The sequence below is a fragment of the Parambassis ranga genome, chromosome 20, assembly GCF_900634625.1.
Source record: "Parambassis ranga chromosome 20, fParRan2.1, whole genome shotgun sequence".
NCBI lineage: Eukaryota > Metazoa > Chordata > Actinopteri > Ambassidae > Parambassis > Parambassis ranga.
In genome coordinates, this window is record NC_041040.1 from 16,170,731 (window position 1) to 16,188,876 (window position 18,146).

General features: G+C 42.6%; 2 protein-coding genes across 2 annotated transcripts; both read right to left on the bottom strand.

Moving 5' to 3' along the window:
* Window positions 1–1,367: 1,367 nt before the first annotated feature.
* On the bottom strand, window positions 1,368–5,468 carry LOC114453411 (coiled-coil domain-containing protein 106-like). The gene is made up of 5 exons (XM_028433301.1): window positions 5,331–5,468; window positions 3,468–3,682; window positions 2,960–3,172; window positions 2,670–2,876; window positions 1,368–2,176 (listed from the first exon to the last, which is right to left on the bottom strand). Exons 2-5 carry the CDS (start codon window positions 3,670–3,672, stop codon window positions 1,797–1,799), a joined length of 1,005 nt encoding a protein of 334 aa, XP_028289102.1. The 5' UTR covers window positions 3,673–3,682; window positions 5,331–5,468; the 3' UTR covers window positions 1,368–1,796.
* Window positions 5,469–6,239: 771 nt separating this feature from the next.
* On the bottom strand, window positions 6,240–11,761 carry anxa13 (annexin A13). The gene is made up of 11 exons (XM_028433480.1): window positions 11,604–11,761; window positions 10,671–10,746; window positions 10,493–10,587; window positions 10,224–10,394; window positions 10,115–10,148; window positions 9,009–9,088; window positions 8,719–8,787; window positions 8,461–8,562; window positions 8,145–8,220; window positions 7,910–8,022; window positions 6,240–7,341 (listed from the first exon to the last, which is right to left on the bottom strand). Exons 1-11 carry the CDS (start codon window positions 11,616–11,618, stop codon window positions 7,222–7,224), a joined length of 951 nt encoding a protein of 316 aa, XP_028289281.1. The 5' UTR covers window positions 11,619–11,761; the 3' UTR covers window positions 6,240–7,221.
* Window positions 11,762–18,146: the final 6,385 nt, after the last annotated feature.

Below are 18,146 nucleotides of genomic sequence, written 5' to 3' on the forward strand. Positions count from 1 at the left end.
GAGTATTTGCAGCTGCTTTTTTAGAGACGTGCAGTGACATCGTGTACCTCACTCCCAGTGCCTTTTTCTATTTCAGAAACTGCAGACAACCAGGATTTGCATTTAAATCTGGTGACAAGGAGAGAAGAAGTGACATTTGCATGCCTCAGGAGGTGGAGCGAGATGAGCACTGGCAAAGAGAGATACACCCACCCTCCTTCCTACCTCATGCTGCAGAGCAGACCAGCACACACCTGTCCCCTCTGGCTGTGAATGGGTGGATGAGAGGAACTTCAGGTCGCGCGCGGTTGCCTGCATTGGCATCAAATGTTTCTACACCATCCAACCTTCTGACCACCTTTTTGACTGAAAAGACGAGACAGGAAGAATACAAGAAGGACGGCAGGAGTGATGCATAATGAGAAATGACTGAATGAGTTCATAACAGAGGAGGGTACTGGGGGATGGGGGGGTTGAGTGGACAGACTGGGATGAAAGATAAGCAGGTAGCCGACATGTGAAACGGGAGTGACAGTGACAGAGTCCCATGCAAAGATAAACAGGCTGGGAGCAGCCCCTGTAATGGATTTGCACAAGTAATTTGTCACTCCATGTGAAAAGCTAACAGCAGGAAAACACTTTGCCACTGACACCATCAGCCAAAGATGTCTGCACAACTGGTGCTGCCCACTGACTTACAACACCCCCCCAACAAGCCTGCAGAACACAGGCACTGATGTGCTCATGTCACATTCGAGGCTTTTTACCTGAGGTCAAAGGGAGTATGACTTCCTGTTGAAAAAGGCAAACACAGAATACATGCGAATGAAACAATTATCAGTCAGACTTTTGTGTGAACAAACTGTTCTTTCATGTTTTTTAAATCATCTGGTTCATTTAGAAGGTTGTTATTGATCCGAGGTATATGAACACCTCCAACAAACCTGGAATGCTGAAAGATGATTGGAAAATTGACCATCCACCATTTTGAAGTAAATGACAGAAGTGATTTGTAAACACAATCCAACATGTGAGCACTGCCATCTTGTGGCTGCTTCTTTAACTACACATAAATAACAAAAATAGAAACCTCAGCTGCAACATTCCACTATACAGAACTAAAAATTCTCAAAACAAATGGCATACATTCATTTCTTGTCGCACAGAAATATAAATAATAGTTGTTAAAAATTAAAAATGCTACACAAAGCATCAAAATCCAGCACTTTAGATTGAGAAGAGAAAAACAGAGCATTAGAGAATTTCAATATGGAGAGAGCTGTTTCATGGGGCGCTGCCAGGATAGCTCTGAATATGAAGGGGTCCTTTGAAGCCTATAAATGTAAACAATCAGAATTAGGTATCAAAGAATAAAAGATATACAGTAGCTTGTTTCAGAGTTTTATAGCTTGTTAAATCTAGACAAATAGTCTTTGATTCAACACATCCAACAAGCAGCAGCAGCAGGGACGCTATACAGCCATCAATGTGACCACTGACAGGTGAAGTAAATGACAGATTACCTGGTTACCATGGCACCTGGTCAGTGTGTGAAATATATCAGGAAGTGAAGATTTTGTCCTCAAAATTGACTTACTAAAAAAAGTAAAAATAGCAAGCAGAAGGATCTGGGTGACTTCAACATGGGCCGACTGTGATGGCTTCTCTTCATTTCTTTTCGTTGAGGACTAGCTAGTGAGCGCCCTCTAGGTGAACTGCAGCCAGTTTCAATACGCTCCCATGTCTACAAAGTGAACCTCTTTCAATAGAACCACGCTGACCATACTTCCATGAAGGCCTTATGTTTCACCAGCTTATCAACCTATTAAGATGCTTTCTGCAGCGCCCCCCAGCTGCTGCATGTGGGAGTGCAGCGCCCTCTGTCTTTTCCCTGAGATGGGTAGGAGCTCTCCGTTGGCTTTCATCTGGTCTATTTTCCTGGACAGATCGGCGTCACTGTCTATGACCATGGTGCACCTTTGGGCGTAGCTGACCAGAGTCTCTTCTCCTTGGCGAAACACGCCCACCAGGGGGACCATGTCCTTTCCGGCCAGATGGAGCTCAGCAATTGAGGCTGTGTTGGCGATGGTGTTTCGGTCAATTCCAAGATGGCGGAAGGCTTCACTCATGCTTTTCTTTTTGACGAAGGCGGACAGGACTTGTTTGTAGCGATGAATGACGTACTGGACACCAGTAGCTGAGGGGAAGACATGATGGGACATGAGCAACCACAGACTTTACAGCAATGTTAATACATATTGCACATTTTGAATGCAACTTTGACATTAGATGAAATATATTTATTGGTGCGCCTGAAAACTCTGTGCCATCTTGGCACAAATTCCATCTGTTCCAACATCACACATACATTGATCATCCAAATCTAGTTTTAACCCTCAGAAAGTGTTTTTTTTACTCCTGTCATATTTTCAGTCAGTTTCAGCTCGTTTTCTCTGCAATACAAAGTCTATAAAAAAGGCACAGTCATGGCTGAAAGTAGAGACAACTCAGACATGTCAGAGGCAGATAACACAAACAAGGTCTTCAACTTTTTAAAAACAATAAAGCATTTCAAACCATCAAGCAGGTTTTGGGGATCTGACGGTTAAGAGACTAAACTAAAAGACACAGTACAAAAATGTCACTGTATAATAGTATAGAATACAAGTTTAGTAAGTCAGGAGGTTTACCTCTCTTTCTGCTGTAGTCTTTCCCTTTCCTCGATCTTTTCTTATCCTTGTGGTGTTTCTTCCGTCTGTGTTCACTGGAGCCTGCTGACACCTCGGACAAGTCTGACGCCTCGGACGCGCTATCGCCGCTGGCAGAGGAACTCGAAGACGCCCTTTCTCTTTTTCGAGATTTGTTTTCTGAATGCTGCACTTTGCTGGACTTTGGAACTATCAAAGAAATGACAGAATGAGAACATATGAGAAAAACGGCATATTTATTCACCATCTACATCTTCACTACAGCCACTGACCTTCAGCCATTGGACTGGGTGAAGCGAACGCTGGCATGGAGCGGTTGCTTGTGAGGTTTTCGATCTGACTCCTAAGGAACTTGCGGTCCTGCATCAGGTCCTCCACCTGCCTCTCCAGTGCGGCGATGCGCTCCTGTTTGCTCTCCAGCATGCACTGTAGCTTGGTGATGGTCAGCAGCACCCTTGGGGGTAAACTCTCCATGTGGGAGGCAGCTAGAAAAACAAAAGGCCACAGCAGGCGGTGTGGTGTGCTTTCAGGCCATTTATTTTGTGACTAGTCGGCTGACAACCTTTTAAAACCTTTTAAAATCACAAACATAAAAACTGGCTATGAGGCACAAAGGGAAATATTGTACTTAGTTACTGGCAGAAAACAGGAAGTAGCTACATGTTCACCATACTAAATCCTTGCTAAAGCCTCAAGACAGTCCTATGCACACTCTGCATGGCCTACAAATCTTTAATGACTGAAACAATATGGTAAACGGCTGCTTTAACACAGCCTTACCAGACATGGCGCTGCTGGGTGTGTTGTCCTGAACAGCATCTGCTGAGGTTCCACTCTGAAAATTCTCCCACTTGATGATGCGTAGGTCTTCCTGTTCCTGCTTTAGCCAGGATGGAGAGCTCAGACGATCTTTGGTCCGCACAGAGCTGGAGTCGATCTCCACACAGGGGGAGTAACCCGACGTGTCCTGCTGCCACACAGACATCTCTTCAAACCTGGTAATGAAGATGAGTGATGTAAATTTGTTGTCATTTGGTAAAACTCAGTATATTGTATATTGGAAACCCTTAGGTATCAGTGTTAATTAGCCTTAGGCTCAGGCAGGTGGCCTGTACAGTCACAATGTTTGCCACCAAAAGCTGGCTACAAGTAAACACGGGGGAAAAAATGTTTCCATAGCAACAAGACACAAATCTTCTAATTATAAGGTGTGTATCTTTTAATTAAGAGATACACATCTTATAATTAAGACATATTTTATAAGATGAGTATAAATACTGTATGTGATAACATCAGCAGCACACTTTTTCTTTGGTGTGTGCAATGTGCTGCTTAACAAATGCCTCCATTATATTACATTATATAAGTAAAATATTACTATGTCTGACCACACTGAATTAATTGCTTTCACATCCCCTCTTTCACATTATGTTTTCTGTATGCAGGTGGCTTTTTCACTGTGACCTCCTTCCAAATATGACACTTTCCCTCGATAATTAGATTCAACAGAGCCTCTCATGACATCATCAGGTCTGTGGCTCAGCAGTTAGTGATTGATCAGTGATTAATAATTGACAAACAATCCTGCCTGCATTGGTTTAACGCTACAGTGAACATACCTTTGTACTTAATCCACAAATGACTGGATCATTCATTAATCCAGAGCAATGTCAATTTATGATTGATCCCACATTAATACATTTAAAAGAATATGGTGAACCACACACAAGTAATATTTAAGAACGAGGCAGTGGGGGACTGCCAACTGTCTTCAAAACTCTTAAAGATGGCACCAGTGTCCCCCACAAAGCTATAATGGACATGAAAGAAAGTTATTCCTTCTTTACATTTAATCTAAGTATCCTTTTGTGAATGGTGATAAACGTTTACTGCCACCTGCTGGTATGGAGAGTTTCTCCAGTGCAACTTTTTGACCCTGACACAGGCAATGTGAGGTGACAGCACAGTCCCACTCCATTAAAAGGAAGTTTTTAAAAACATATGCAAGTGTTTTCATATTCACAAGACACACTGGACTCCTTGTGATAAATACATTGTATGAGAGCAACAGTAATTCATGATGCCTGCACATTAATCATGCATCACATGAGTCATGCATTAATTATGAATATTATGTCTTTTGAAAGCATTTTAAGGCGTCAGTTTGCAGCAGTATAGTAGTTTATGTGCTTGTGTTTATTGGAGGAAGTGGACTAATGTTTTCAAGGAAACTCTTCCACTTTGACATGTGCAAGCTGCAGCTGCAAACATAAACACACAGTGCTGCAGAGATTAATCTGTACATCAATGAGATTTACTGTTATGTAAATGAACCACTGCAGTATTATTTGTTTTACAGCGAAACTTCCTTATAGCACCTTAAAGGTATGTCATGTTCACCTGTACATATTTATAACAGAAACAATCATGTTTGGGAATCATTTAAAAACATATTAGTCGTGACTATAATCTATAAAGAGAAATTATAAAGGCTGTATTACATTGAAGCGCTACAAAGGGCTAACCATCCCTCCTTGCTGTGGTTTAATTAGCTCCCATCAAGATGGATGCTAATGCCTGTAATTACCAGCAAAAACGGGAGAAAAGCGTCAAGAAACACGGTGAAGACACGAGACAACCCACCTTCAACAGAGTAGAAGTGCTGCTGATGGTCCACGGCTTTACCTGTGGACAGCTGAAGCCTCAGTGCGTGTAAAAATCGCCTTTATTAATAAAAATATAAACACCGACACAGTGAAAAACACCAGAGTACAAGACGCATGTCTGAGAGAGGGGCGGGGCCACGGCCACGCTGAGATGCGTTCAGGGAACGTGCAGAAAGTCGTAGAGTTCATAGGCAGTTAATACAAACCCCAACGTCATTAGGATTAAATATTAGGATAAAACACTGGTCTATGTGCTGTTTAGGATTGGCCTAATACAGAGAAACTAAAACTAAACACAAAACAGTTTTAGTAATTGTCAATCTGATTAAATTTGTCAACCTAACAAAAATAAAAGCGTAAACATTAAAACAAGGTGAGTCCAATAAGTAATACTTTTCTAAAGTCTATTTTTTTTGTTACCTGTAAAACATTTCACCTCTTGTAAACATAAAAAACAGTGTTAAAAACAACGCATTTGAAAGCTTTAATTAAAAAATATGTATACATCTTAGACAGAAATTATACTTCATATCCATATATGCATAAAAATAAAATATTATTAATAATCTATTAAGAATACTTTAGCAAAAAACAAAATCCAACCCTTAAATACACTGCAGAAATGGAAACTTGCCACAACTGAGTTTTACATGTTACATATTTCCCACAGCACCTGAAAGCAGCACAGCAGGGTCGACAGATTTAAAGGGGGCGTGTCCCTCTACAGAAAGTGTAATGATTATAAAACCTTATTCCATTCACATCTACAGTTTTCACCGTTTGGTGGGATCACTAGTACAATACTAATACCTGTTTAATTCAGCTGAAACATTTACATATTTCTACACATTGCTATGAGTTGGTGGGTAAATAAAAACAGACAGAGCAGCGTTACAGGAAAACTTTATTAGCAGACTAAAACTCTTTGGCTATAAGAGGCAAATGACAGATGTTCAGGATGCTGCTGCTTCTCAGCTCGTATAGTGGTATTCCATAATGAATCTCAGCTGCCACAAACAGGCACACATATTACACAGATGTCCAGATGTTAACTTAATAATGCCTTTTCACAACCTCTGACTTCTACCTAAAACAAAAATAATGCCATATATTAAATCATCTTCTATGTTAGTCATAAAATACAAAAAATATATAACAAGGTAAGGTGTGTTTGGATTTGTCAAGTTTTTCGTTGTTATATAGTATTAAAAATGTAACATGTAAATCAATATAGAGTGTCTTTCAATAAGCAACTGATAAAATACATAATCTGTCTGTAGATCAGCCATGAAAACCATTCAGTAAATCCATCCACACAACTTTGCATAATCCTTCATGATACCCGCTAATAATCCTTCAGCAAAGACGCTCACATTTCTTTAAGCCACATGGAGTGATTGCATCAGTTGTGACCGCAGTGAGGTATAACAGTCAATAAGTTGATCAAAAATAATACAATTATGAAAAAGGTTAGTAAATACAGGCAGAACTGAAACTAAATCATGTCTTATGTTTGTAATTGTATTATCCTATCAGGCTGTAAACCAGCTGATCACATTCAGTGTAACCACATCAGTGTGACCACAGCTGGCTCCTGTTCAGGTTGAACATCTTGGTGCTTTTGTGCAAAGGTTAAAAATTACTTACCACAATATAAATGCTGGTAAAGATGTTAAATTTCACTAAGAAATGGGCAGTAAGTACAGACGTTAGATGTACAGAAATTATAGGTCTGTGAAATAAAAAAACATGAGGGCCTTCCACTAACTCAGACTGTTTGTGTCACTTCGCCAGCCTCCTGCTCCCTCACTGTGCATATGGTCATGTCATACAGAGAGTACTGTTAGTTTGTTAGACACTACAACATTTCAGTGGCAGATGGCCACGAGGAGGCGTTTAAAGTCGCCGCTGCACTCGTCCCTCAGGGCGTCCTTCAGAGACACATCGTACTTCTCCAGGTACATGTCTTTGATGGTCTCCAAGTCATACTGTCGAAAAATGATACAAAACACGGCTTTTTCATCCACATCCATGTATAAGCTCGATATGAAAGACAACACTGACCTCATTTTCTCAAAATTCCAACTTTTTTTCTGATGTTTCTCAGACTTATTCTCAAGTTTATGACTTTTTTTCCCTCAAGTTTCTGGTTCAGATGTTTACCCCCAGAAACTATCCCCTTTTTTCAAAAAGCTTAAGAGTATTTCTGACACAAATGTTTACTCAAGCTCAAAGAGGGAGTGAATAATACAGTGATAATTGATGATTGACAGTCATAAGTCAAAGGTTAAGGTGACTGTAACCTCGTGGCTTGCCTTTGGTGTCAGCATTGATAAGTCTATGGGACACTCCAAACTAAAACTAACTTCAAAACAGGACTATGTTATATCTGCACACAGCTGCCAAATTTGTCTTATCTAACGTGCAGGCTAATCACCCAGACTACAGCAACAAGGCAGTATGTGTCAGAATGGATGACATGATGTGGAGACACCAGTTTACTGACGAACAGCTGCATTATTCCTCCTCTACAACACGTCACTTTACTGCAGTTACCTCTGAGCGACACACGATGATGCGGATCAGGGTGTCCTCGTCTGTGCCTGCTCCTTTCATCGCATCATTCAGGCGTCTGGCAAAGTAGAGCTGGGGGTTCTTAGCACATCTCACTGTGGGGAAGGAATCCATTAAACTCTACTGCGGTTAATGTCCAACCGGCGGCTGCCCCTCCACCTAACAGCCAGCAGGCATTTTAACATGACTGCACCTGACCTTTGTCTCACATACTAACCCAGAGCAGTGTAGCATTTCCTCAGCGTCCCAGAAGTCTCATTCTCGATGGTATCCAGGATTTCAGTTCCTGAGAGCTGTGGAGAGAGAAGCACAAGTTATAAACAACATTATCAACTATAATAAGTTGATTTCACTACAGAAAAGGCCTCATGTTCTCTGCAAATCAGTAGTAAAACATGTACATCTATACATCTTCAGCACTACTGGCATATGAGATATCAGCAAAAATTCAATATCATTCTTCCCCAGTGGAACCGTCTGCTGAAAATGATACATCAGGTCATATAATGTGACACGAGGACACAAATACCCACCTGCTCATAAAACTTAAAGGTGGCCTGGAGCTGCAGGTAGTTCCTGGTGGCCAGGATGTAGCTGAAGGTGGACTCGTCTGTCCCAAAGCGACCCTCACCAGCCTGCAAGTGATCAAGCAATATTAATATCGTTCAGCAGTCATCCGTCCATCCATCCGTTTTCTGGGCTGGAGCCTGTCCCAGCTGTCAATGTGTGAGTGGTTGCCAGTCTATTGCAGGGTATTCAGGATTCACATGTATTAAAACGTAAAGCATTACCTCAAACAGGGCAGTAGCATCTTGTTCTGCCAGATCTTCATCCACCTCATAACTTTCGTCTCTGTTGCCCTGAAAGAGGAAACAGATTTCACTGACTTTCGCTGAGGCCTTTCGGTCTCACTCTGCAACTGTATCCGGCCTCTGCTTTACTAATGAGAGGGAGTCTGGAGTGTGGCCAGTGCGTCTGCATTTAAAGGGCTCGACTGGGCACAGGGAGAGTGAGCTCCATTTCAGGAGCAGATGGGGGGAATTTGGTTACACGGCTAGAGTAGAAACTCAAAGCCACTTGCCTGCAGCAGATGTGTGAGAAGGTTTCTAACGTCTCCGCTCGTATCTCCTTCGATGTCGGCTTCAAGATCACGTTCGTGCACTGCAACCAGAGGAATTCAGAACCTTTACTAGTCTGAACGCCCCGATACTGACTCTGATATAATATTAAACATGACATCATTGGATTAATAATAGTGAAATATCAGTGTGTAAGGGCTACACTTCCTGTATCTATGTGAGAGATACGAGAGATAGAGTCTCAGTTGTCTGGGCCCCAGCAGTACACTGAGAGATTTGTCAGCTAACATCATTTTCGTTATGCTAAAGACAGCTAATCTGGATTAAATATCCCATTTCAGGATTTAAGGAAAAAAATTCAATCATTGTCTTGTTGTGTTGGTAACATGTAGCATGTTATCGTGACAGTAAATGATGTATCTTAGGCCCCGTTCACACTGGAAAAAGTCAATCCAGTTGGAGTAGGGTTAAATCCAGATAGCCTTAAAACTGGATACGTGCTCCAGCTTAATCCGGCTTGTTTTGTGTCCTCGTTTCGGTTCAAAAAGCAGTTTATTCCTTTGTAGCCCTGTGGAAAATAAACTCGGGGCAAAGCTGTCGTAGTTCGACGGTTGTATACATACAGCTTTTATACACAACCCGGACACTGTCCCTGTGAACCGGACGTATCACGTCGCTAGCTGGATTTGCTAGCTGCATTTGCGTTCAGAACTAAACCACATTTGAGCCAATCCTGCTTGAAATTGTGGATTCACGTTGTTCAGACTCAGAAAAAACGGGATATATTCGGATTGATTTCCCCAGTGTGAACGGGGCCTTAGTCTTGAAGCCTGGTGTGGATCTGTATGTAGTCTCATGAAAACTCCACCCTATTCCTGTGGTCAACGTGGTGTAGGTCTAGATATTGGAGCACACACAGCGGAACAGAGTGTTGATGAACATAATCAGCTACCATCAGTGAACTCACAGTGGACAGGAAGTGGCAGCAGGATGGGCCTTGACTAAACAAAGCGTGAGTGTGTATTACACCACATAAGGACAGAAATAGTTTTGTGTCGGCGCATATGAGTCACACATGAGTGTTTTCCTCCAGAGGTCACGGTCTTACCCTGAAAGTAGCACTCTTTGAACATGGCGATGTCCTGTGGACAAAAGGAGACACGTTAGATAAATGTAAATGACATGTGGTGGTGGGAGGACGTGGGTTTACAGCGTACAGCGTTGGTGGCGGTGCAGAGGATCTCCACCAGGACGTCCTCGTCGGTGCCCGCTCCTTTCATGGCCCTCCTCAGCTCCTTCACAGCGTAGATGACAGGCGGGTCCAGCATGGCGAGGATGGCCTTCTCGAAGGTCCCCGACAGCTCGCTCTTCAGCACATCCACCAGTTCCTGTCACACACACACACACACAGGCAGACGGGGTTTCATTGTGAGGACAGAAACACAGGAGGATATTTCACATCAGTAGAACACAGAGCAGCACTCACATCATCATACTTGTCGAAGTAGGCCTGTTTGATTTCCTGCCGCTGAGATGAGCTGCGGTTCGCCAGGATGTTGATGATGGCCTTCTCATCAGTTCCTGACAAGAAGAAACAACACATGAGTCAGGTTTGAGTTAGAAGCCACTGTCAGAAAAAATAAAACCAGCTTTTATGAACTCACCGAGCCCTTTGCAGGCTTTGCGGATGGCCTTGATGTCAGCCACCACATCAAAATCCTCGTAGGGGAAAAGCGTAGGCTGCGTGAGGAGACGGAGACATAAAGCTGTAACGTGAGGTAATCGGACGTCTAAAAACAGAGCTGCGCTGTGATCAGTGTAATCGTTGTTTGGATTCATGATAGCAGGCAGGAGCAGCTGGCAGGAGTGGCGGGACCCAAACAATGCTGGGGTGGAGGAATTCAGAGGTCTTTAAACAAACTTTGGTGGGGGGCCGCAGGAATGCCAGCACATACTGAAGGATTTATGACAGAGATACATCATCAGGAGCAGAGAACAAAGAGAAAATAAGACTTTCCCCCTCACAGGAAGAACAGCGTGGTCTCCAACAGCAGCCAAACTTTAATTAATCAAACTGTTTTGTTTATTTCCTGATCATACAACGACATTTGCCACATTGTGAATAGTAAAGAGAAGGTATAAAGTAACAGGGACATACCCTCCCCCACACACAGACTGCTCATTCACATCTAACGGGACTGTGAGGAATTCCGCAGAGGAGTGGCTGCTTTTCCTCTGCGTCTGTCATCCGCAACGTTCACATGGCGTTCACTTAAAGAAACACCACTTATTATAAGTATGAGCCTGCACTGTAACTACATTCATTTCATACAGCGGTGGACATGCGCAGTAAGAGGTCTAAGGCGTAAAATGAGCTGCGCGTAAAACCCGAAAACTCACGCTGAACAAACAATAGTTATATACAAGTTATTGGTAAATCGCCACATGGAGATAACATTAGTTTATGATTATGTGGATTTTATGAAGACCGAAACCGTCTCTCTTAAAGTGAAGTCGAACCGCTCAGATTTTCCTTTACATGATGTCTGACATCAGCAAAACGCCTTCAGACACACGGACACGGATCTGACGCCTACCTGACAGTTGCCCATGTCCGCGTCGTTCCTCTGCCCCTCTGCTTGTTGGACTGGGGTTTTTTTGGGTGGATGTTCGTCCTTTGCTGATCAAACTGCGGCCCAGCAGCAGAAACCGGAGCGTGACGTCACCGCCGACCACGACACCGTTAACTGTTTCAGTCCGCACACAGTCCCGCTGACCGTCCACAGAGACACAGCAGGCTGCACGTAACGTCTCTTTAGACGTTACGACCTAATGTTCTCTTTATCATAGAACATTTAGTTTTAGGTTTGTTAGCCTAAAACTCATGCTAGCAGCAGAAAAGTGTTTTTACTTTATGTACTAAATAAATAACCTTTACATCATGTTTATCTATATAATGCTAACAGGCTGATTAGCAGCCTGTCAAAGTCACAGCTTAAAATTCTGAACTAAATATATTAGGTTACACTGTTAAATTGGCTTAAACAGCTAGAGAGCTAATAGCTAACAATAAAAACATTTGCAGCAAAGGCAGCTAGCTCAGAGAGTAAAACGTTTTTGAGCAAAAAGTTTGAGCACAAAGTGCTTAGTTATCTTTTTAAAATAAAAAAAGTCCATTTACCCTAAAAAATATTATTAAATGCTCGGTGCTGCACAGAACAGGGACGGTAATGTTCAAGTGAAACTTTCCATATACATTATTGATTACAAGCTAGATGTTATGCTAACACATTGATCTTTTAGTGTGAGTTTTAGCTAAAAACATTTTTTTAATGTAACTGTCATCTGTTATTCATACTAGAACAGTGGCTGATATGAGTTGTTTCAATATACAGAAATTATCTTCTCATTAAGGTGGTTGCGATAGCGTGCCCTTTTTTGTTCCAGCTGCTCCAGGCGTCGGAAATCTTTGACACATTGTTGTCCAAAACTTGTTCGTAATATTTCGATAAGGTTCATTTGGTCTTCACCTATTTATGAACTAACACAAGACACAGGTCTGACTAAAAAGAATTCTATCATAGTTCATAAATAGGTGAAGACCAAATGAACCTTATCGAAATAATGTAACGTCACTTTGTTATACAAGCTGCAAAACACGTGGAAAGTTGTCGCAGCTCTCTGAAGAAAGCAGGAGGCTGTCAGTTCAGTAATATTAAATAAAAAAAGAAGACTGCAGACTCTAAATACTGTTGGGTGAAAGAATTTATTCTGCATGGTGTTAACATGCAGTGTGTTCAGATATATAAGTATTCATGTTTATATGTGTTTATCGCTTAATAATGTGATTTTCATAAGTGTTTATGTGTTAGGAAATTTTATAGAAAATCAAAGTAATTCGAGGATACTGAATGTATTAATAAGTAATTTCATAGTATGTCATATAACGTTGTTTTCTGCAGTTCAGGCTGTGGCAGATGAGATCAGTTGTTTTTCTGCTCTCTGGAGAGAGCTCCGGTTGGTACGAGATGGTCATAAATTCAGACTAAGGACAGCAGCACCTTTGACCTGATAAAAGCCAGATTCTAAAGGAATGTGTTTTTCTCCTGAGTGCCCAGTTTTATGGTCACCCCCAGATTGGACTCACAACCTATGAGATTTAAGGAATTGGAGTTTTACCTTATTTGGCAGTAAACACTAATGGTCTAGTTGCTGTATGAACCAGGGTCTGCAGGGGGGCGGTAGATGCCCCTGTGGGCCGGTAGGCAGGAACGCCCATGGGGTATATCAATGTGTGAATCCCATGTCCAGTTGTTGTTGCATTGTTCGTTGTTGCTGTGTGGTTGTTTGTTCTTGTTGGTTGTCCTGTTCTTGTGTTGTTCTTGTTTGGTTCTGTGTGTGCAACAACCCAGAGCTCTGCGACTCAGAATTTGCCTCATTGTTTAATAAATTATAATTTTGAGACCAGAATTTATCCGCTCCTTCCTTACAAACTAATTCAGGGGGTGATCAGAAGGAAACAAGGGGATTTTCACCCCGACAATTTGGCGCCCGAACAGGGACTCGAAGGAGTGTGGGTCAAATGACATCTTGCCTGACGGAGTGACTACTGGCTGGCCAATAATAACAAGGTAAGCAGATACCTGTTTAATCAAAATTCTGCACATTGGACAATCTAAATTAAGTAGTCACTGGGATGGGTACGGTGTTTTAGAGTTCAAATTGTAAGAGGCAGATTGTAAGTCTTAATAAGTGAAGTAAAAGAAAATGAGATGAAGTAAAAGAGAAAATGAGATGAAGTAAAAGAGAAAATGAGATGAAGTAAAAGAGAAAAAGGAAAAGTGACACTGAGAGAGATATTAACCAATTAAAAATAAAAAGAATAAAAAAAGGGTTAATACAATAACGTGAATGAGCGTTATGTCATTGGGAGTGGCATCCCCCGCTATATTTGGACGCAAATATAGATAAAGCTCGGTTGAAAGCCCGTGGGATTTGATGACCCCTGAAACGACAGTGATGACCGCCTAAAGCTTAAAAAATAAAAAAAAAGGGTCACACAGAGGAAAAGTGTCACAGTGATCACAAAATAATAAAGACAAAAAAAAGGATCACGAGAAAAGAGAAAAGAGAAAAGAGAAGAAAATATATAGCCTATTGTTTAAGTTGTGTTTTATGTATTGAAAATTGTGTTTAATTGTTTTGACCTCGCGCCGTCGAGGAAAGGTGTTTACTCCGTGCCGTCGGAGAAGTGAGTGTGTGTGTGTAGGCCTAAGTGTGTGTGTTGCAGGTTGAATGAGTGTCTGTGTGTGTGAAAGTGTGTTTAAGCGAAGGTGTGTGACTCTGTTGCCAGAGTCACAGTGAGGGATAGAATAAGGCACATATAGAAGGTACATTTTTAACATACAGCAGGTACGCAAGAAGGATTTGGTGAGTGGTAATCATGTCTACGTGGAAGACAATTGATGAACAGATGAGTAAGATGTTGAGCCGTTGCTGCGGACAGGCAGGACCAGAGGGACAACAGAAGGCTGCAGCTGAGATGGAAGCAGCAGTGTGTACAGCAATGACAGAGCAGGGAGTGAAAGGAGATGATAAAAGCCACTAAAAAGTGTGATTGCAACAGCGGAGAATAAAGTTAAACTAGAGAGAGAGAGAAAGGAGGAGATTATTAGATTATTAGTGTTAGGGACAGTTGAGTTGAAGGAGGCAGTGCAGGCTGATGAGAGACGTAAGATTCTATATCAGGCATATCTGTGCTGCATAGATGATGATTGTAAGGAGTCTGGTAGTACCACTGACATTAAACAGGAAGTAGAGAGCGAGGGAACTCAGGGGGCGGAGATACCGTCCTCCCTATTCACCAGCCTCTGCTGTAGCTTCTGCTTCGCCTCAGACCCCACTTCCTGGGATGTACCCCATCATGACTGTCCCTGATGGGAGGGGGCGAGTAACAGACAGACAGACAGGAGTGAACTCTAGTCAACCTGGTGCCCAGCAGCACTGGTACAGACAGGCAACAGAGGAGGGGCTTCCCCTGTTGCTTCAGCAGGCCCAGAAAAATGACCCTGATTTACCAGGAAGTGATTCTGTTGCTTGGGAGAGACATGTTGTACACCATATGAATTTACACACAGACACAGAGACCATGGAGATGAAAGGGCTGCAGACACAATTATTAAAGCTGCAGTCAGCTCAAACTAGAAAGGAAGCAGCATATCAGAGGAAAATGAAGAAATACACCCCTGCATCACAGAGGGTGGTTCAGCCTCAGCCTGCTCCCCCACCTCAGCCACAGTCCCCAGTTGTGGGAAATCTTGATATGTATTTAACCCCATCTTGGGTCACCCGCCCCCACTATCAAGGTGGGTGGGGTCAATATCATAGAGGAGGTAACTGGAGGGGAAAAGAGGGTGGCCGTGGGGGAGGGGGGCATGGAAAGGGTGGATACAGCGGTTTGAGTGGAGGTGACTGCTTCTATTGTGGAAAACCTGGCCACTGGGAAAGAGACTGTCACTACAAGCAGCCCCGTCAGTGACCACAAGGGGCTCCCTGGTATCCTCCCCAGGGAAATGGCTGTCAAAGATCACACCGGCATCTCAAATCATTTCGTCGGTTGGCTTCTTTTGGGAAACCTTTGCCATTCACAGAACTTGTGAAACTGTGTTAGCAGCACCACAGACATTTGCTCCAGCTCATCACCAGTGAATTTGATGGGCAGAGACTTGTTGATCAAAACTGGAACCTCCATTATGTGCTCCCCAGATGGATTAATGGTGACTTTTCTTACTGGACAGACTTTTTATGCTCCCAGAGTGTTGGAGTAGCTGGACAGTGGCTGATGAGAACCACTATGATACAGATGTCTTGTGAAGATATCTGCTGGACTCGTTTTTACCTGAGTCTCCTTAAGGGGGCGGTCTCCTCAGTCTATTCCAGCTGTGGAAACCCTGGATAATGTCTTTCTGACCCTATAGGCTGTCCACTGATCCCTGTAGGTTATTCTCTTCTATGACAGGTGTGAGGATCTCTTCTATCAGGAGAGGTTCTACCTCCTAATGAGAGGGACTACATTGGTCCATCACAGCAGATAAATTGTTTGTGACTGAGGAGGGAGTAGCTGCTGACGTATAGTTAACACCAGAACAGTTTTAAATGGCTCAAAATGGCAGATAATAGTGTGCCACTTGTTTGCTTAGTAATTGTACCACACATAATATTAAAGAATTAGGCTCCATGGTTAGGAAATGTAAAGCTATTTCTAATAAATAGGCACAGAGGATAGGTGTTTAGAATTCTTCATCCTTTAAAGCTTATTAGGTTGCCATTCATACAGTAGAGGCATAATAAGGCTCAGGAGATGTTAGCCACACTACCACATAACATCTGGTCTTCATCATTTACTGATGTAGGTTTTGTGCCTCCTGTACTCTTGTCTCTTTCATTGTCTCAACTTCTATAACGATCTGGTTCTCCTAGATCACTTAGTCCCATTTTATCTTGATGTTTCTGAAACAGGTGGAGCTGTGAATGGTGTTCTGTTTCAGAAAAAAGAGGGTGAGACAGGATTAATGTATTTGAGTTTTAAACCGGATGATAAACTGTTTGATTAACTATTACATTCCACAGCATGGATTCCCAGAATGGATCTCATTTTAAGAGTTTAGACTTGGAAAAGGTGGAGCAGACTTTAGGCCTAAAACATAGGTATGGTGCAGTATATCAACCACAGTCACAGGGAAAAGTGGAAAGGATGAAACTAAAACCTAAAACAAAAATTGGCTAAAATCTGTGCACAGACCAAATTTATATGGGTTCAAGTATTGTCTATTGTATTGATGTTCTGTTAATAACGCCATATAATGTACACCCTATGAGCTTCTTACAGGTCGACAGTTTCCTGGACCAGCTGGCCGGCTGAGACTGAAGAAGTATGCAGTATGGTATTAATATAAACCATAATATAATGAATTTAAAGCTTTGGTGTTAGTATTTGTATTACAGGAGAAAGGAGAGATGGAGAGTCCAGAAGGAGCCACACACAGCTGAGTGGGTCCTCCTGAAGGTGATAAAGAGAAAGTGGTCGGAGCCAAGGTGGACAGGTCCTTACCAGGTGGTGGAGCGCACCTCCCACGCGGTGCGGCTGAAAGGCAAAGGAGACACCTGGTATCACTGGAGCCAGTGCACCCCAGCTACAGAACCAGGGAGAACGCTGAGCGACATTAGAAGGAGCAGGGGGAGGATAAAATAAAAGGGGCAGAATAATCCCCTGAAACCAGGAGTGTGACCAGTAGGTAGTCTACCCTACTTGGTTGAAGAGGATGAGACGGTGAATACACATACATGAGCAATCATCAGGATCAGCATGGGACTAAGAGTGATAGGCGAAGTTAAGCGCATCACTCCAACTAAGGGTGATAGGCGAAGTTAAGCGCATCACCCCACCAGGAAACGAACCACAGTCATCAGTAAGGTCAGCTGTCGAGAGGAAGGTCTAAAGTTTCAGGAGCAGAGGTTCTAGTTCCTGTGTCAAGAAGACTCCGGCTGACAAGATGGGACTGTGGGGTAACTGGAGGGTGTTGGGAGCTTGTGTTTTCATGTCTGTAGTTAGTGTATCTTTGACTTTTTCTGTGTAACATAATTTCGTGTGTACTTATTTTGTCAGTTTTCCAGGATCCAATGGTAAGTCAAATCCAGGGCCCAGCACACGCAGGGTGAGGAGAGCACAAGGGACAGGAGGAGATGCATGTGTGAGAAACGGGGGAGGTATAGAGTTAGACTACTATAAGGGTTCAGAGTTCTCTTTTATCTTTGATTTGTGCGCAGTAATCAACTGCGGGGGACATGATGCGTTGTGGAGACAGTATGGCGTCTATGTTTGTGGATTGGGGTGGCAGCACACAAATTGGGCACCTAAAAAAGCTAAAACCACCTCAGGCGGGCGGATCTTGTTCAGTGGGTATTTCCATATACAAAGAGATTGGAGCTGCATGCAGAATCCTATTATGTTATCAATTACTGGCCTGGACCACAACCCTTATGTTAAATCTTCCGGAGTGCCTGGCCAATGTTGGGACTCCTAACCCGACATTGTAGTCCATGATTACACTAAACTCACCCCGTTCGATGTATTAACGTTA

Bases quoted from the DNA above. Each gene is read 5' to 3' on its own strand.
- LOC114453411 (XM_028433301.1), bottom strand. From the start codon at position 3,672: ATGTCTGTGTGGCAGCAGGACACGTCGGGTTACTCCCCCTGTGTGGAG. The intron at 2,877-2,959 runs GTCAGTGGCTGT...TTTCTTTGATAG, and splicing joins ACCCAGTCCAATGGCTGAAG to TTCCAAAGTCCAGCAAAGTG. The intron at 2,177-2,669 runs GTAAACCTCCTG...TCTTCCCCTCAG, and splicing joins AGACTACAGCAGAAAGAGAG to CTACTGGTGTCCAGTACGTC.
- anxa13 (XM_028433480.1), bottom strand. The intron at 9,089-10,114 runs GTAAGACCGTGA...CTCTGGTTGCAG, and splicing joins CAAAGAGTGCTACTTTCAGG to TGCACGAACGTGATCTTGAA. The intron at 8,023-8,144 runs GTTAGTATGTGA...CCTTCCCCACAG, and splicing joins GAAATGCTACACTGCTCTGG to TGAGATGTGCTAAGAACCCC.